General features: G+C 46.9%; 7 protein-coding genes across 7 annotated transcripts; 5 read left to right on the top strand and 2 right to left on the bottom strand.

The window, feature by feature from the left end:
• Positions 1-259: 259 nt before the first annotated feature.
• GL218_06375 (putative abc transporter protein) lies at positions 260-1,462 on the top strand (the record flags this gene model as incomplete). The annotated part of the gene is made up of 1 exon (XM_033583084.1): positions 260-1,462. The coding sequence occupies one exon, from the start codon at positions 260-262 to the stop codon at positions 1,460-1,462; it is 1,203 nt and encodes a 400-aa protein (XP_033433558.1).
• Positions 1,463-1,944: 482 nt separating this feature from the next.
• On the top strand, positions 1,945-3,108 carry GL218_06374 (Galactose/lactose metabolism regulatory protein GAL80; the record flags this gene model as incomplete). Its single annotated transcript, XM_033583083.1, has 1 exon — positions 1,945-3,108. The coding sequence occupies one exon, from the start codon at positions 1,945-1,947 to the stop codon at positions 3,106-3,108; it is 1,164 nt and encodes a 387-aa protein (XP_033433557.1).
• Positions 3,109-4,399: 1,291 nt separating this feature from the next.
• Positions 4,400-6,146, top strand: GL218_06373 (putative amino-acid permease C15C4.04c; the record flags this gene model as incomplete). Its single annotated transcript, XM_033583082.1, has 4 exons — positions 4,400-5,014; positions 5,079-5,278; positions 5,335-5,909; positions 5,980-6,146. 4 exons carry the CDS (start codon positions 4,400-4,402, stop codon positions 6,144-6,146), a joined length of 1,557 nt encoding a protein of 518 aa, XP_033433564.1.
• A 354-nt stretch (positions 6,147-6,500) lies between these two features.
• Positions 6,501-7,675, bottom strand: GL218_06372 (putative endo-beta-1,4-glucanase D; the record flags this gene model as incomplete). The annotated part of the gene is made up of 4 exons (XM_033583081.1): positions 6,501-6,548; positions 6,610-7,320; positions 7,380-7,526; positions 7,577-7,675. 4 exons carry the CDS (start codon positions 7,673-7,675, stop codon positions 6,501-6,503), a joined length of 1,005 nt encoding a protein of 334 aa, XP_033433563.1.
• A 960-nt stretch (positions 7,676-8,635) lies between these two features.
• GL218_06371 (uncharacterized protein) lies at positions 8,636-12,274 on the bottom strand (the record flags this gene model as incomplete). Its single annotated transcript, XM_033583080.1, has 2 exons — positions 8,636-10,347; positions 10,405-12,274. The coding sequence occupies 2 exons, from the start codon at positions 12,272-12,274 to the stop codon at positions 8,636-8,638; spliced, it is 3,582 nt and encodes a 1,193-aa protein (XP_033433562.1).
• A 789-nt stretch (positions 12,275-13,063) lies between these two features.
• On the top strand, positions 13,064-14,849 carry GL218_06370 (uncharacterized protein; the record flags this gene model as incomplete). Its single annotated transcript, XM_033583079.1, has 4 exons — positions 13,064-13,111; positions 13,169-13,582; positions 13,651-14,163; positions 14,373-14,849. The coding sequence occupies 4 exons, from the start codon at positions 13,064-13,066 to the stop codon at positions 14,847-14,849; spliced, it is 1,452 nt and encodes a 483-aa protein (XP_033433561.1).
• Positions 14,850-15,707: 858 nt separating this feature from the next.
• On the top strand, positions 15,708-18,203 carry GL218_06369 (Vegetative incompatibility protein HET-E-1; the record flags this gene model as incomplete). Its single annotated transcript, XM_033583078.1, has 3 exons — positions 15,708-16,052; positions 16,139-18,094; positions 18,174-18,203. 3 exons carry the CDS (start codon positions 15,708-15,710, stop codon positions 18,201-18,203), a joined length of 2,331 nt encoding a protein of 776 aa, XP_033433341.1.
• Positions 18,204-18,427: the final 224 nt, after the last annotated feature.

Here is an 18,427-nt window from a genome sequence, read left to right as displayed (position 1 = left end):
ACCCGCATGCCCTCCTAAATGGTTCCTAATAGGGCAGGAGTATTAGGTCAAACATCAGGGGTTTTCTTTAGGTACTTCGTACTTCTCTAGCGTAATTCAGCCTCAGCTGTCAATCCTCAATTTCCTCTTCTGCTGCCTAATCGCACTTTTCCTTTTCCTTTTCCTCTAGGATTCAGGTATAAAATAAACCTTTATGGTCGCATCTTCCCAAGTCAGAAGTTACCCATTAATCAGATCTCTTACATCAATCTCGTGAACCATGGGCAAACCGGATGACAAGGTGGCGGACGATGCCGTCTCGCTACGTACCAACCCCGGCGAAAGTTCTAGGGTGACCTACAGCGATAATGATGATCTCGATATCCCCGAGATTGCTATTGATGACCTACCGCCCAATTATACCGAAAGCGAGTCGTTGCTCCCACCGCCCGATGCGCAAACAGCTGTTCCGGCCGGCGGCTTAGCTATAGCCCAAGCGCCGTTCGTCGAAGACGCTATGCGGTTCAACGACTTGAACACTGGTGCCCAGTACTGGATGGCTAGGAGCCTTGAAAACCCGGCTGATCTCGAGAAGCATATTCGACATCTCGCCGCAATTCCTCCGCGACCTTATATCAAACTTGTCGGAACACATACCGAGACTACGAGAGACAGCAAGGGCAAGATGGAGAAGAATACGATCACAGACTTTGACGTTTCTGTCGAGCTAACACCATACCTCTACTCGGATGCGCAGTATCGTCGTTCGTGGAATTATATTCGGACCGTGGAGAACGGCGAGAAGACCCGTCGTGGCACTATACTTAGGAAGCGCGCCCCCGGTTCGAATCAGAGTATCGAGGTCGGTGGTATCCCGAAACCGACGCTGCAGGAGTGGTGTCATCGGTACTCTGCCAGCCATGCAGGCTTGAAGGTCTTCGCACTCCAGCGAAGGATGATCGGCTTTGACGAGGAATATATTAAGACGAAGCTGAGAGAGCTGGTAAACGGTACGAATTACCGCGGCCACCTTAAGGTGGAACTCGTTACGAAGGACTCCCTGATCGAGTGCTACAACGAAGCAAGGATAAACAAGTGGCGCCTGACGACGTGGATACAAATGCTGTTCACGTTCACTCTCCTATTTATCTTTTCCTGGCCGTACTTGTGGTTGCGGACTAAGAGATGGGAAGTTGTTGTCTCGGAGTGGCCGTTCTCGAGGATAGCCGATGACGGCACCAAGCAGTACGTGAGTATTAGCGAAGATCAATGGTTTAACATGTGGGGGCGAGCTATTTCCAGCGCAGTGTTACGGAAACGTCAGGCGCTGCTGGATCAGACGGATCTGAGGCGAGCAGAAGAGCCTCAGCCGACCTTCGAGTCCGGAAGCTCGACGGTCGACGGGGCAGTAGGTCTGTTCAGGGCCGGCATCAGCGCTATGGACGAGGTGAACCGGCATTTGGGATGGGGAAGAGACTGCTAGAAGCATTCTCCTGTAGCACGTCGTTATTGGAGTTGTAGATGGGAATACTTTATTTATGGGAGCGCTTTTTTTGTGTTTACGTTTCTTCTGAGCTATGCGAGTTTGTGGGTGAAGGTTACCATTATTAGTATTCTTCTCGGGACAAGATGTGTGAATATATTGGGGAGATGCTGATGCTACGTAAGGCGCGTGATGAATATCGAGACCATTTCCCTAGAATGGAAATAAGCGGGACGGTCGTATGTCACCTATTCTAGCCCGTACTGTGTTCTGCTACCTGCTATGCTATGAACTATACCGTATAAAGTTATATTAAGACACTGTATGTATTGGTAAGTCATCATCTTCTTTAACTGATGATTTCTAAAATGTAGGGACAGTAGACCTGGATATAAAAGGAGTCTTCCCACGTAGGTTTCTCTCTATACGGCACTGCAAAGGAATTATTACACAAACATCTACAACATTATACTCGCTTCAATATGGCACCTATCCGTGTTGCACTCATCGGTCTCTCCTCGTCTGCAAAGACCTCCTGGGCCGCCCAGGGTCACTTGCCGTATCTTTTATCACCTCGAGGCAAATGTCACTATGAGATTGTTGCACTCCTTAACTCGAGCGTTGAGTCTGCAGAAGCTGCGAGAAAGCACTTTTTGCTTCCTTCGGATGTGAGGACTTATGGCGACCCAAATGACTTGGCCTTAGATCCGGATGTCGACTTTGTCGTCTGTTGCACCCGAGTCGATACTCATAGCTTGACGGCAGAGCCATCGTTGCGAGCCGGAAAAGCTGTCTATATAGAGTGGCCCCTCGTAGAGAATTGCGAGGAAGCCGTTGCTTTGACGGCTAACAAACGTCTAGATAATAGCATCATTGGGCTTCAGGGGCGCGTTTCGCCTATAGTCCTCAAACTTAAAGAGATCCTCAAGTCGGGTCGAATAGGCCGAGTATTGAGTAGCGACATTCGTGCCTACGGTAATCTCTTACCTAGGGATTCGCTACCGGAAGGCCTTTCGTATTTCGCAAACAGGAATATTGGGGGCAATCCCATCACTATTGCTTACGGGCATACTATCGACTACGTCCACGAAGTTCTCGGGGAGTTTTCCTCGTTTAAAAGTCGAATGCAGATACAGCGACCAGTCGTCGCGGTTCTGGGTAAGGATGGGACTCAGATCAAGAAGATAGAAAGCGACGTACCTGATTTTTTGGTTGTTCATGGGAAGCTAGCTAAGGGCAAGGCAGACATTGCGGAGGATGCTACATTATCTATTACGTACAGGAGCGGACAGCAATTCAAGGGAACTCCAGGATTCTTATGGACGATTAACGGCGAAGTAGGCGAGATTATGGTGACCGCGAATGGCGCATACGTACACTCTGATTCTTATAGAGAGCCTATCAAGATCAAGATCCACGATCATGCTTCGGACGAGGTGATTGATGTAGAGTGGGACTGGGAAGACTGGCAAAAGGAACTCCCATATCGTTCTAGGATCGTGGCGGAATTGTACGAAAGGTATGCGCGTTGGTGGTATAATGGAAGGCCTACCGGTGATCTCTCGGAGATGGATTGGCCTCGGTTACATGATGCTGTTGTGAGAATGAAGGAGATAGATAAGGTCTTTAAACAGTATGATGCGTAAAATGCGTAAACTTTATTGATAAGCAGACAGCCCAAGCTGAGACTCTAGATATACCGTAGCTATCTACGTTTCCATATCTGTGATCACAAGTGTGGGCAATAATTGAAAGCGATCAACTCCACTTGTGAGTTTTTAATTGCCCTTAATTTACAGGATTAGATATAGTTAAACGAGTTTATATATCTTTGTAAACCTCGGCTTGAAATTTCCCTTATAAGAGTGCCCTTGCGTTAGGTATCGGTTACATTTGTCGTGACCGAGTTTCGTAAAGGTAAAGTTGCTAAGCGCATTTAGCGTCCACGTAGAACTGCTACCTAATATAGAGATACGAAATACTATTGCCACCAATGCGGATGATAGTATTAATTTGGCACTAACAATTACACTAACTTAAAACTTCTAAACGGTTGCAAATATATATCTATATGGATCTAAGGCCGAGAAAAGCGGGACTTAACGGCATCGGCCCCGGTATCATCGGGGTTTAATGCGGGAACATATGTAATACATGTATATGATTGGTTAAAAAGCCGTTTAAGACGGGCCGGTCATTTGGTACGCGTAGATCATTCAGACCGAGATTTCCCAGAACGGATTGGCAAACTGTTTCGAACTATTACAATTGTGGACCGCTAAAATAATTATTTTTGAGCTTAAGCATTATTATCAGTTATCTCGGCATTCTCAGTTTTTGATTTGAGCGCTTCTGGGTAGTTACTAGGTTAGTAGACCATATCTATCCGGAGTTTTTTCGGATTGATTCTTGTAAATCTATCTGGTAATATACCTACGCGTATAATTCAAGATCTCTTATCTGAAGTAACACAAACCACAGGGATGTACATAAGAAACGCGGAGGCCCCGTCAGTCGCGTGGGACGCTAACCAGGAGAGGGCAGGTAAAAGATATGTTATCTAAGGACTTGCAGGGATTAATTAGAAAGCCCAGCCTAAGTAATCTAAGCTGCTGAAGCGCAGGCAACTTTCAGGTGTGATGTCAGTCCGCATAATTTTTCTCTTTCTTTACCGGCGTACCCAAGTACTCAGCCGTGATCTTTTTTTGAGACTTGTTCCTGTTCTTTTCTCTTTATTTTATTGTCATTCTATTCTTCGTTCAAATCTATTCTACAGCTCAAAAGAAAAATACCAACCGACATTACCATTATCGCATGGACGTTAGTATATAGATGGAGACTTAGTTAGCATATATTCCTTAATACTCTTTATAACCGCCGTGGTATTTATTAAGCGCCACTCGTTTACCCGATCGCGTGCTCAAGTCGAAGTATTAGATGATGGCAGATAGCGACATGAAAAAGCCGGTCAGTACCGCCGGCGATGCGGTCCGTGACTTGCCTAGCGAAGCCGATGCGGGATCGGCCGACCAAATGCTCGTGTCCCTCGGTTACACTCCCGAGCTGTCGCGGAATCGGTCCACCCTACAGGTCGCTTTCATGTCTTTCGTCCTGGCATCGATTCCGTACGGTTTAGCTACGACCCTCTATTACCCTCTGGTCGGAGGCGGACCGGTCAATATCATCTGGGGATGGGTTGCTGTGTCGATGATTATTATTTGTGTTGCCGCATCTCTCGGAGAAATTACGAGCGTATATCCAACTGCTGGCGGTGTCTATTACCAGACTTTCATGCTTGCACCTCCTCGCTGGCGTCGCATTGCTGCTTGGACCTGTGGTTGGCTTTACGTGGTCGGAAATGTTACCATTACCTTGGCCGTCAACTTCGGCACGACGTTATTTTTGATCGGATGCGTCAATGTGTTTGAGACTGCGGATGGTCAAGATCTGCTCGCCGGCGAATCCTATCAAGTCTTCCTCATCTTCCTAGCCATTACGCTACTTTGCAATGCCGTTTCGTCTCTAGGCAATAAATGGCTGCCCATTCTCGATGTACGGATTTCTATTCCTTTCTCCTGTCATTGACGCTTGGCTAATATTGACATTTGATTTTTAGACCTTTGCAATTTTCTGGACCTTTGCCGGTGTTATTGCTATCATGGCATGCGTCTTGGCTATTGCTAAGGAAGGTCGCCACGATGCCAGTTGGGTATTCACGCATTTCGAGGCTAACTCTGGCTGGACACCCGGTTGGTCTTTCGTCGTCGGTCTCTTACATGCCGCCTATGCTACTTCTTCTACCGGCATGATCATCTCGTAAGTACCTGTTTGAAATTCATCTCTCTTACTTCATCATGCTTACAAGACTATAGCATGTGCGAAGAGGTCCGAGCGCCGGCTACGCAGGTACCCAAGGCAATGGTATTGACGGTATGCATCAACACCGTAGCTGGGTTGATGTTTATGATTCCGTTAGTGTTCGTTCTTCCCGATATTCAAGGACTCGTTGTGCTCGCCCAACCCGTCCCGGTGATTATCAAGAGCGCTGTTGGAAACTCAGGGGGCGCATTCGGTCTGCTAATCCCTCTTCTCGTTTTGGCGCTCATATGCGGCATCGGCTGCACAACTGCGGCATCGCGCTGCGTCTACGCATTTGCTCGCGACGGCGCCATTCCCGGCTCAAAGTGGTGGAAGCAAATCAACCATAACCTCGACGATGTTCCCTTGAACGCGATGATGCTCAGCATGGCTGTTCAAATCATCCTCGGCCTCATTTACTTCGGATCATCGGCTGCTTTCAATGCTTTCTCGGGCGTCGGAGTTATTGCGCTGACGGCGTCTTATGCTACACCAATCATCGTCAGTATGCTCAATGGACGCCAGACCGTCCGCACCGGCAGCTTCTACCTAGGTCCAATCGGATGGTTTTGCAATATCGTTTCTTTATGTAAGTGTCGTCTGCTCGATCGTGCCGAGGTTCGCGTCGGCTATTGTCTCATGGGCTAATGAAAGCATAGGCTGGTCTCTATTGGCCATTCCATTATTCTGTATGCCAACTACGGTTCCGGTGTTGGATCCCTCTCTTATGAATTACGCTTCGGTGGTCTTTGTAGGGTTTACGGCAATTTCGGCTGGATGGTATGTCGCCTGGGGCCGTAAGAACTACTCCGGCCCTCCGACGTGATTTTTCGAACTTTTAGATATAGAGCGTGGGTTTGTCCGCCTTGTGCGCATCTCAATTTGCCCGTGCCTTACTTGTCGCCCTATACTCGCTATTCAGATGTGATACCCAAGAGAGTGAAAGATTGCGATCAATATTGTGTGCGGACAAGAGTTGTGACGAATATTAATGGCGATAGTTCACGAGCCGATACACCATACGAGCTCCGGCGAGTACGGCCACATTATATTATATACATGAATATTTTTAACGCTAAATTCTAATACAACTCAGCAATACGTTTACTCGATGTCAATTCAATTCGCCGTAGCATGCCTTCTCGTCAAAGCATGCTCGCTGATTTCTTTCTCTCTTAGATCAGCTACACTGTGAATAGTAATCGTTGAGCTTTTGGCATTTTCCGCTCTGGACAGCAGTCAGTTATGTTTGATAGTAGAGAAGTTTAGCGGGGAGAGCCCTGACTTACATTGCAGTTGGTACAGCCAGTGAATCCGCTTCCTCCGCATTGACCATATAAAGACACACCGCATCCCGACCCGGAGTCGCCCGTGTTTGCTGGTGGAGCGGCCGTGTTTGTCGCACTCGCGGTAGGAGCACTACCTCCATTACCTCCAGCGGTACTCGACGGACCCTTTCCGGCGGCACATGTGCTCGCGCAGCCGGAGCATGAAGAGCCTGCGCTCTTTGTTGAGCCACCTGCGTAGACCGCTGGGCCGGGCGCAACATACGAATCCAACTTTCCGTGGATATTGACGAGAATACCAGGATCGCTTGCCTTGTAGGCACCGGGTAGCGAGACACCTGCGGGCTTGGCGCTACCACCGCCCGTGATGGTCAGCTGGAAGCATGTCATATAAAACTGCGCGCCGCCACTTTGACCTGCTGTATGTAGAGCCAAGGCTTCGGCCCGCAGAAGGTAGTCGCCAGCAGCTATATCGGATGGGATTTTCACATCCATCCGACCGCAACACTCGTTGATGTCTTTGGTTCCCCACCAATCGTCATCAGCGCTTGCCCCTGACGGGTTCTTAGCCCACGTGTCGGCGAAGACCTTGAACCATGAAGAGGAGGACCCGTCGGCCGTCGAGGCATCAGTTACAGAGGCCATGTATACTTGAACTGGTCCGTAGTGGGCGCCACCGATTGCTTCCGCAGCGCAAGTACGGTCTCCGGGTTGCTAACCAGACGTATTAGCCAACATACAATAGAGCGTACGAAATGTGAAGATATATCTACCTGATGAATCTCTACCGTCACTGTCGATCCTGCGGCGATACTACATTTTCCGGATACAGGCTTAGTACCGGCGTTGCAAGCGATATCCTTCGATGATACATCCGTCACAGGAGAGTTAGACAGCGGCAACCTAGCACATGAGCCCCCGTGCGAGACATGTTAATAACTGGCGAAACTCGGTAAAAGGGTATACTTATCATATCGACGCCGTTTACCCAGAGGTCCTGGAAGGTGGCATGACCGGCGACGTGTGTAGCGCCCAAGACAGCTACGGTAGCTAATAGTGTCGATCTCATTGTAAACTTAGCGTTTAGCCGTAGGACGTATGTAGATCTCTATCACGCAATTTGAGGCTGAGGATAGGCTGTTTGCAGATCGTGGGGATTACGTCTTATAAATAATAACAGCCTCCCTACTTCGTCCCTCGATTTATATCGACGTGGCATGCAAACCAGCCCACCGCTTAACACCCTACCTAAGTACTTAACAGCAGAAAACTAATAGTCTCGGGCTGCACATCGTGTCTTTCCGCAACGCTCATTCTGGCCGTCCCATGTGATCCCCCTCCCGGACTTGGTAGACCGACTTCCCTAGCTTGCCCCGAATAACAGCTGAAACCCCTGCATAGAATGAGGTAATGTTGTAACCTGCGCCAAGGCCGAGCCGCCCAATATGGTAATCTGGAGATTGATTCCGTTCCCATTTCGAATACCACCGCGCCGCCCTGATACCCACCAATGGCGTCGTCGAGAAGCTCCGTCGAGCCAAACAAGCTTTTTCTTGCAGCATCTCGACCTTCCGCTTAGGTGCCATCCCAAAAAACCGGGTTGCGTTTATCGTTCCATTCTCTAACTTGTCAAACTGCACGTCCCGGACCAAGCATGAGCAGTTTTCTCGGTATCGGGGTCTGGAGACTGGCTTGCGGAATTTGGACAGGGGGTTAGTTGTAGCTGTCGTGTCTTGACTCCCTTTCGCTGATTTGGTGGTGTAAGTGGCCGAGCCATAGGTCATTAGATTACAGATGGCAGATTCTAGAACAAAAATTTTACATGATTGACTTGGAATATGTCTTTGAACTTGTCACCTGCTAAGGAAGATCTGCCTGTTAGTTTCATCCAGCCTCCAAGTACTACCAGTAGTCACGAGCCCAATTTGAGAATAAGACTTCATATCATAAAGCTCTCTGATCTCTGCCACTATAAGCTTCAAAGTTTAAGAATGGGGATTTGTATTATAGGCTAGCAACTTAGATTTGGTTAAGTAGGCGAAGTAGCTATAGACTCTGGCATTTCCATCAACTCGGTGCCTTTATTACCAGCCCTAATGGTAATAATATTTGCCCCTGCACCACCGCCAGCATCGCTTTCCTCCTCGGCGAGCTTGACGAGGTTTGGGCTATGCGTAATAACTAAGACGTACGATAGCCGCTCCGCCATCCAGCGGCACCATTTAAGCACGGAAGCTTGGCCGCTTACGTCTAAGGAGTCAAAGGCTTCGTCAACAAGCATGTACCTCGCCATATGGGGACTTCTGGCCCCCGCCATCATAGATAGCGCGAAGAATAACGCTAGATCTACGCGTTTACGTTCGCCACCACTTCGCTTTGCGTAATCAAGTGCCTGATTCATCGATAGAGACGGTTCAAGCACTGATGTAGACTCCTGATTAACATCGCGGTTGTCGCCATCCTGGTACTCTTCTTTGAAGAGTGCTCCGATGGTGCCAGAAGTCATATTGCGCGCGTAGTTTGCATCCTGATACATTACTAGCAGAATCTGTCCTAGAAGTTTGTTTAGCTCCCCTAGATGTCGCTCGGTGACGTGATGCCGAAACGTAGCCTTTGCTACCTGCCGTCGCGTAAAAGCAGATTGCCAAAAGGCGAATATTTCCCTGTGCGAGTGTATTTCTGCAGCCTCTTTCCTTAGACCGGCTGCTTGGCGGACGAGGTCAAAAAGGGATTCGGCATCCGATTGGAGGTGTTCTTTATAGGTAGTAATTTCTTTTTCCTTGCTGGAGAGCATTAGGTGGTACCGATCTAACGACACTTGCCATTTTTGTCTCGTCGTATCAATGTCCCTTTCTCGTCCCTCTAGATCCTGCTGTTTGCGAAGTCGCTTCTGCCTTTGGCTCTCATATTGCTGTTGGAGACGATCGTATTGGCTTGTCGCATGTTGTAACTCATCAATGGCGGCACCTAGCTGAGTGGGAATGTGCAATGCTTGTCGTACCGTTATGCTCATAATATCTCGTCGGGAAATATCTTTGGAGAAATTTGATATAACCTCCGTCATAGTCGCAATTTTGGGTTGTACTTCCCTGATGGTGTCGTCGAAGGCAACGATTGCCCTCAGGTGGTTCTGCCATCGCTGCTCTATTTTCATGATGTTAGGAGTATCTCGTAAGTTAATAAATCTAAGCACAGATATCCAGACATCCCGAAATATGAGCATGATACTCGGCAGAAACCCTTGCCTGCTACGCTCCGCTTTGCCATCGTTCTCGTTGGCGGATGGAGGTGGAATCTCCAATATTTCGTTCTCTCCCAGTAGACGTTCGACTGTTTTTTCGAAATCACCTAGTTGCGTACTAGTAGCTACCATCTCCTGCTTGATAGCTGTCCCCTTACGATCTATTGATAAACGAGCCTGCGCAAGTTTTGCTAATGCACCAAGTTTTCCTACTTCGCCGTGTGCTCTCGAAACGCCTTTTCGGAGCTCTGAAAGCTCAGGCTCTAGATTTGGCAATTGCTCACTCCCAAGTTCCTCCCTAAGCTGCTTTATCCTGAGATCTTTCTCGTTCAGAGATACAAAGTATTTTTGGTCTTCGCGTTGCAGCTGGTCAATGATATTCTCTGCCTCGCCAAATAAACGTTTCAGCGTTTTAACCATTTGGGAAACCCGACCTTTGAGGTGCGTGATTGTATGAGTAACCTCATTGAGCCGCGACTTCTTTACGCCTAGCTCCTCATCTACCTGGCTCATCATTAAATTGCAAGTTTCTGCACACCCATCTAGAATCCCTAAACCTAAAGCGGCTTCAATCAGCTGTCTCTTCTGTAGTTGCGAGGCGCTTAAGAAGCTACGTGTGCTTTCGTTGCCCAGAAGAATCGTTCTGATAAACGTGTCGAAGTCTACACCTAACAATCCATTGATAGAAGCCTGGGAACTTCTGGAGCTAGGTCCTTCAAACTGAGGTTGTACAATACCGTCCTTTTCCACAATCACGCGATTTTGAAATTCGCTATGCTTCCTGGACCGCGAAATCGAATACCCATTGGCAAACGTAAGACGGACGTTGCAGTTCTTCCCGACGACGTCGTTGACCACATCGTTTACCCCAAGCCCGTCCCTGATACACTGCCCAAATTGACACCATACGATTGCCTCGATTATCGTCGTCTTACCCGCGCCATTTTTTCCGATTATGAAGTTCATACCAGGTTGAAAGTGACGCTCAAACTGAAGCTCAAGAGTGCCCTGGACGCCGAGGAAATTTGTAATTTCGATAGCAATAGGGTGTGCAATGAAGATGCGTGGAGATTCGTTTGATGGAATAGCTAAGGATGTGGATAAGTTGAGAACATCTCTATACTTGATCGTGTCGTTGACCTTGTCGCGAGCGGAGCTCCCAATGTTTACAAGTCGCTTTCCTACGGCAGCTAATAACTCTCGCTTGCTCTCAAGAGCAGATCCAAGACTTAGAGAAGATACGTATTCGTCGGTAACTTCGCTAAGGTCAATCGGCTCGCGCTCTATCTGCTCGACTATCGGTCTTGGTGAATCAATGTCCGAGCGATGAATGGAATCAGAAGATTTGATGTCTCCCGTTTCCCCTGAAAATTTATTGCTCCCTATATTCGGCAGGTTTCGAATGTCAACAGGAAGCATAGTCTTGCCAATACCATATTTCTGGGATTGCCACGCTGGCTCAAAAGGTTTCCAATCTCTTACGCTGCGCGCTCCTAATTGAACCAGGCTTTCTCTAGCTGAAATGTATTTGTATCTTGATAAGTTCCCTGTAATCATGACATGCTTATCACGGATATGTTCCTCGTCCATCTGACCCGAGAGTATATCTTGGATATCCATCGACACATAACCGACCGCGTGTGGGTTACAGATAAGGTCATTTTGTAGAGTCTCGGGGTCAAGCAAAATGACACCTTTCTTGGTGTCGAACAGATCCGCCCACGTAAGCTGTAACGGTGCCCCAATATATGTTATACTTCCATGAAGATCCTGATTCTTTTCGCTCGTACCTTGGAGAATCGTTTGGTGGCTGTGAAAGTGGCCAGTAAATGTCCTCGCTAACGGCGCGAATCCACCTACACTAGTAAGGCCGGGATACCTGACGGAGAAACCAGGCTTTCCAGTCTCCGAATTTACGGTGTATTTCTGTGTTATAGCCCGGTTTATGGCCAGGTGTCCGAACCCAATCGTCTGGGCGGCGCTCTTTGGGTCTAAGTTATGTATCTCCTTGACAATTTGGCTCTGGTCTTCGCGGAACGGCATCACAAATACCCTTCGGCCATCCCATTCGTGACATCCCACTTTCGTATGCAGAGTTACGAAGGGGGCTAGTCGATTAATCGAAAGCGCCTCTAAGGCTGAAGTGGTGTAATCTAAACGGTAGGCCAAGTCATGATTGCCTAGGATGATATCGACATGCGGCACGGCCTCCACCAGCTTGTTTAAGAAGCGGTAGCATGCTGAAAGGACGTGAGTTGGCTGAGAAGTACGTGTCGTGAGTAGGTCACCGCAGATGATCGCGCGACGAATATTTGTATGAGACTTGGGAAGGGAGGCAATCCAGTTTGAAGTTCGTATGACTCTATCAAGATCACGTGATCCGAAATGAATATCACTAAGTAGTAACCATAAGGGCTTAGCATTCATACTTTGTATATAGTAGGTCAAAGAATAGAATCCCACCAGAGAAGATCAGGATCGGAATTAAGATTAGGATATTAGGAATTGTACATGGGAATACTTGAAAATGAGTCGAAATGTTGGGTCGATTAAAAAGTGGAAAAGTTCTTATCGGTTGGTCTGATTCTCTTATCTTCACTAACTATGTAGACGTCAGTATTTCTCGGACTGGCTAAACTTTCTTCGCTTTTTAATAAACAATGTATCAACTAACTATTACTCAACGCTATTATAATAATCGAATATCCGTTTATAACCTATTTTCTCATGACGAGTTGTAAACCTATTGTATAAGTTTAATCACTTGGCAAATCTACGAAGTACTTGATGTCACGTTTTATTCACCCCCTGACTTAATCTAATTCCGATAAGCTCGAGTTAGGATTATGATTGATTTCCAAAAGAGCTTGGTAATGAAACTGTCACTTCGGCATATGTTCTCGCAGTCTATAGGTGTGGTCTATTATAAACCGGAATCTAGGGAATTACCCCGCGTTAACGAGTAGCGCGCCCACCTACAATAGTCAAGATGCAGATCGTGTCTGCTTTGTGGGGTAGTATGGGGAGTTCAAGTGATAATGCGGAGAAATCGGCTATGTATCTCTATCGCTGTAGTGAGAGGAGATCTTTATTGTATGATGCGTGATAGCTGATCGCATTCCTTTATAAAGAAGATGTAGTGTAACTAGATTGGGTCCATCAATATGTCCCAACCTCCTACGAGTAGCCCCTCTACCATATATTGAGCTGGAGAAGATGGAAAAAATCGAGGCTCCTCAATACGTCGAGGGCAATATCGAACAGGTTAGTCAAGTTAAGCTTATATTCATTAGCGCCAACTAAATCGAGACTACTATGTAGGGGAAAATCGACAAGTCTCTTCAACAGACCAATAATGGAGACTTTGATCATAGCCGCAGCAAACTCTTAAACCGACGCCTCGACATCCGGATACTTCCGATATGTTGTTGGTTATATCTACTCAACTTCCTAGATAGGGGAAACATAGGTAATGCGAGAGTATTGAATCAAGAGACCGGAGACGATCTTCTTCACAAGACAGGGATGTCAAGTAATGGATATGCTCTTACGGTAACCTTGTTTTCTGTAGCATATACCCTCTTCGAAGTACCCTCCAATTGGGTTATGAAACATTATGTAGCCCCCTCTAGGTGGCTAGCGATACTGTTGGGTAGCTGGGGACTTTTGACTTTGGGGTTTGCTTTTGTTAGGAATTATGCCACGGTTTTAGCATCGCGCTTGCTCATCGGCGTGGTAAGTACATAGTCTTACGACGGATATTAGCTTAAGACTGATGTAGCTTGGTTGCTGATTTAACATAGTTCGAGGCCGGCTTCTTCCCCGGTATTGTTTACCTTATAACAATCTGGTATCGACATAATGAGCGAGCTGTTAGGATAGCTTTTGTCATCGCCTTTTGCAACCTGGCTGGAGCATTCGGGGGAGCCATTGCCTACGGTATGGGTACGATAAATGGCGCAGCTGGACTCGAGGGGTTTCGGTGGCTCTTCATAGTTGAGGGCATTATTACTATCTTAAGCGTGCTGCCGACACTGCTGCTCCTACCAGACTACCCAGCCCGTGCCAATTTTCTCAGCGCGGAGGAGAAGAGCTTAGCGGAAGATCGCCTAAAAGATCGAGGCGGCGGGTGGAATAGAGAGCATGCTACGCGGAAGGAGATCTTGGAGACGTTTTTCAGCCCACGGATGCTGGCTCACTACCTTGCCTATGTGGCTAACGTAGTGACCCAAGGCTCATTTACATTTTTCGCCCCAACTATTGTGTCTGGCCTGGGATATCAGAGTATTCATGCCCAGCTAATGACAGTCCCGCCAGTATGTATCTTTCAAATTGTACTTTCTATTCTTGCCTCGTATGATTCAAAATTCGATGGAGTTTTTATTATGGCTATCTACCTGTATTCCTATTAGTAGAGCAGCACTGGTTATCTTGGCATCTTTCGAGCCCAACTAGGATCCGGAATAAAATAGTCGAAAAGATAGGACACGCAGGTTTCTCAAGCTAACATCTCATCCCAATTTAGTGGGTTGTCGGGTTCGCGGTAGCCATCGCGCTTTCTTACTCAGCTGATCGGTTTGAAGCCCGTGGCTTACATATCACCGTGATTTCAATAATCGGCGGCTTAGGTTGGCTCATAGCTGGATTGCTACCGCCGACTGCATACGTAAAACGATACGGCTGCCTCTGCATGGCAGCAGCTGGAGCCTTCCCGGCGGCGCCGTCGATGACGAACTGGGTAACATGCAACACCCCGAGCTTGCTGACGATCCCATTCGCAATCGCCCTACATAACTCATGTGCTGGAATAGGTCAGATTATCTCACAGTGGATATGGAAAGTAGACGAAGCAAAGCTGGGGTACCCTACCGGGAATTTCGTATGCGCAGCGTGTAACTTTCTCGTGGCGATAATAGCGCTTTGCTTAAGATTGTACTATTCGAGAATGAATAGGAAAGGGGTGAAAGATGCACGGGGGGAGACGAGAGTCTGGGCTTACTAGTGTCTGTGAATGAAATGACTTTGAGACGACGAGAGATAAGGATCTTTATGACAAGTTTTGGGGATCAGTGAGAGGAAACAAATCAATATTTACTTTGTTTCCGGCATTTAATGGCCGCCTTACTGCCAAGAAACATACAGGCTGGTTATTATTAGCTACTATTAGGTACCTAGTCTAGATACCTACAGCTCTATGGGGGCCCCTTACAAACGCCCTTCGTCTTTATACCTTGGTTTAATTTTTACTTCTCTATCGTTAAGTTCCAATCAGTAAGCTTTAAGCCGCAAGCGAGATGATACTGAAGACGCACATGACATCTAAGATAAATTAATTAAAATATCTCGATTCGACGTAAGTATCTCTTCTCAAATAAAATTAAGCGGATGAGAACTCAATGAATAAGTATTGACTAAGGCTGGCCACAGCTCGAGGCATTTCAGTATACCGAAGAGAGCGTAAATGGAGAGTCGAAATTGCCATTATTTATTTGAGTTCTTTCGCTAATTGGTCTCTATGGCATTTTCCCTCCTGGTTTCGCCGCCAAGCCTCTATTTTCAGGGGCTTTGCTTGGGCGGACTAGATAGGCGTTCCGATCGATGGTAACTATCCAATAGATGGCCGCGACAATGCTGATATCAGAAGAGAAAGCATAGCCCCGCCCCAGCCTCTCCAACGATATACCTTTTCACTCATACGAATTTGGCTCAGCCCAAAAGGCGTGGGATTGAATTTATCCTCTCGCGAACACACACGTACGTGTATAACTCTATCACTAGAGTGAATTTTATCTATATTATTTCACCATACGCGTTGAGGCTCTATTTAGGTGGTATTAGATTCTACGTCGAGGTTTTTTCAATGTCTAAAGCCTTGATTTTGGCCGGCAGGCTGAAGCCTGATGCTAGACTAGGGCTCGCGCTGTCTGAATTTACAGCAGCACTCGACGAAGAAAGTCGCAAAGTATTCGTTAGGATGCGGTCCAGTTCATCTGTAGTACCAACTACTTCAGATGTGATAAGAGTTACCGAGGAATTAAACAGAGAAGGGGCTAAGCGTCATCGAGCCTGGAGGCCACTCGGGACGAGACTAAAGAATTTCTTGAGTCGAATACAATCAATTGCCAGTATTGGAGATGTATTGGTGGGCGGTTCGCAGAATATTCTTGTATGCGGTGTTTGGTGTGCTTTGAGGATTTGTCTTGAGGTAAGCTCGGCATTATCTGTTTTGTTTATTAAGGATGATATACCTGGCGCCTTGATGAAGTTCTAACCTGGTTCTAAACTATCTAGTCTACCATTTGTTTCCTTGACTACTACGATAAGATATCGTCCATTTTCATGAAACTCGGTACTGCTTGGTCGCTCCACAGCGATTTTGCGAAGCTCTTCTCTGAAGACAACGAACTGCAGTCCTTCCTGTTGGAATATCTTATAGGCATCGTTAGACTTTGCCAGAAGATTGTAGTTTTCACGAAAAAGTCTGCTCTGGCTCAGTTTGCCTCATCGATGCTTTCTTCGCCCGATAACGAGTTCAATCCGTTGATAGAAGAATTGGGACAATGGGGTAAGCTAATCGAACAGAAGTCCAATATATTATCAACCGAGTTCATGTTAAAAGCGGAAAAGAATTCTATCGAAAGAAATTTGAGTCTCGTACGGCACATAACAGGTAGCTCCAGAAAGAAGCAGAACTTTGATCAGAAATATCGACTCCTTCTATTGCTATCTCCTCATCAAGGAAGCTACGAGAACTTATGGCGACGCCAGCGGCGGAAGGGATCATGTTTCTGGATCTTCGAGACGAACGAATACTTATCCTGGCGTAGCCGAGATACTTCGTGCGTTTTGTGGTTAAATGGCAGCATGGGCAGTGGGAAAACCGTTACATTGGCGAATATTGTGGCGGATATTCACTTACGACAACCGTGCCTTTATTTCTTCTGCGTATCAAAGGAACCGGAGTCCTTGAGTTTTAGGGGCTTCTTGGGAAGTATTACTTACCAACTACTAAGAAACATTCCCCTTGGCGATCCATTCTGGAGTTTTGACATGGATGAGGTCACATCAAAGCTGGCAACACTCGAGGGGATCACCGACCTTCTCTTCCGAGTGACATCTAAGGATGAGGGATTGTTTCTAGTAGTGGATGGTATCGAGAATTGCAACAGTGACGAGTCTGATGATATCATCAACTTCCTCTCCGATCTCATGAAAAAAAGAAAGGTTTTTCTCTGCTCATCTGGTAACCCAGGGTCCAGAATCCAGGCAAAGCTATTCTCCAAAATCAACAACTGCGCCCAAATCCCTATGACATTGAATAATCAAAATCGGTATAAAGAGATTGAAGATTTTATTGACCGTGAAATTGAGAGACGAACTCTGTTGCGACCCCTAGATCCAGATTTAAAGAGACTTATGAGGGAACAGTTGGTATTAGGGGCCCAAGGAATGTATATTTGGGTTGCCTTACAAATAGAGGCAATACTTCCAACGGATACAAGTACTATTGTCTCAACAACAGATATACTCCATATTCTGCAAAACCTACCTAAGGACCTGCCTGAAGCGTTTGATCAAGCGCTTGCAAGAGTCACAGATCGACGATACGGCAATAGGCATTTTAAGATCGTGGCAGCCGCCACACGTCCATTACTTCTAGACGAATTTCAAGTTGCGGCTACTGTTACCCCTGGAAATATAGTTTGGGATGCCGCCGCACTCCCGCTAGACCCAGAAGCACTCGTATACGTTAGCGGTGGCAACCTCCTTGAGATCGACGAAGAGGATCGCACGGTTCTATTTATCCACCACAGCGCACTAGTTCACCTATTGTCGGAACCACAATCACCCCGTACGGCCCCGTTTCGCTTTTCATTAGAAGAGGCAGAGTTACATATGGGATCAGTTTGTGTGACATATCTCAACTATGATTTTTTCGATACCAGAGTGGCTACCCAGCAGAAGGTATACGCGGATGGAATCCTCGATAAGGTTATAACCCGTGTTCTTATAGATGAACCACGGCTGGGCAAGCTGATGGGGTCTATATTCAAACACAATCGTCGCAAAACAACTGCTAATATCGATATCATGAACCAAATCATTAACATAAATGATTGTAAAGTTCAGGATTCTCTATGCTTGCTTGCTTATGCAGCAGAAAACTGGCTGGAACATACGCGCGCTCTTGACGACGACATGGGCATACAGCAATTGTGGGAGGATCTAGTAAACGGCATGGACCATGTACAGTTACCCTGGGCGACACACGAAAATCCTATGCCTCCGTTACATTGGGCGGTTCTACACTCTCACGCGCCCCTAGTTAAACATTTCTTTAAACCGTATGATGTAGCAGAAAGCGACATTAGTATCATCCATGCTGCGCCTGAACCGCCTCAACTTGGGGATAAATTTTTGTCAGATACCCTGCGGCGCTACATTACAACGGACATGGTAGATTGGGGGGTGATCAAATACTTCCTAGACGCCAGTGCGAGTCCCATCGAAAGTCTTCAATGGAGCCCTGAGATTCTCTTTCGGTTGGTGTCGTTCCAGTATCCTTTAAATACTTCTATT

The sequence above is a fragment of the Daldinia childiae genome (genome assembly GCF_008694065.1).
Source record: "Daldinia childiae strain JS-1345 chromosome Unknown Scaffold7, whole genome shotgun sequence".
NCBI classification, from domain to species: Eukaryota; Fungi; Ascomycota; class Sordariomycetes; order Xylariales; family Hypoxylaceae; genus Daldinia; species Daldinia childiae.
This window is presented reverse-complemented; position numbering and strand designations above follow the sequence as displayed.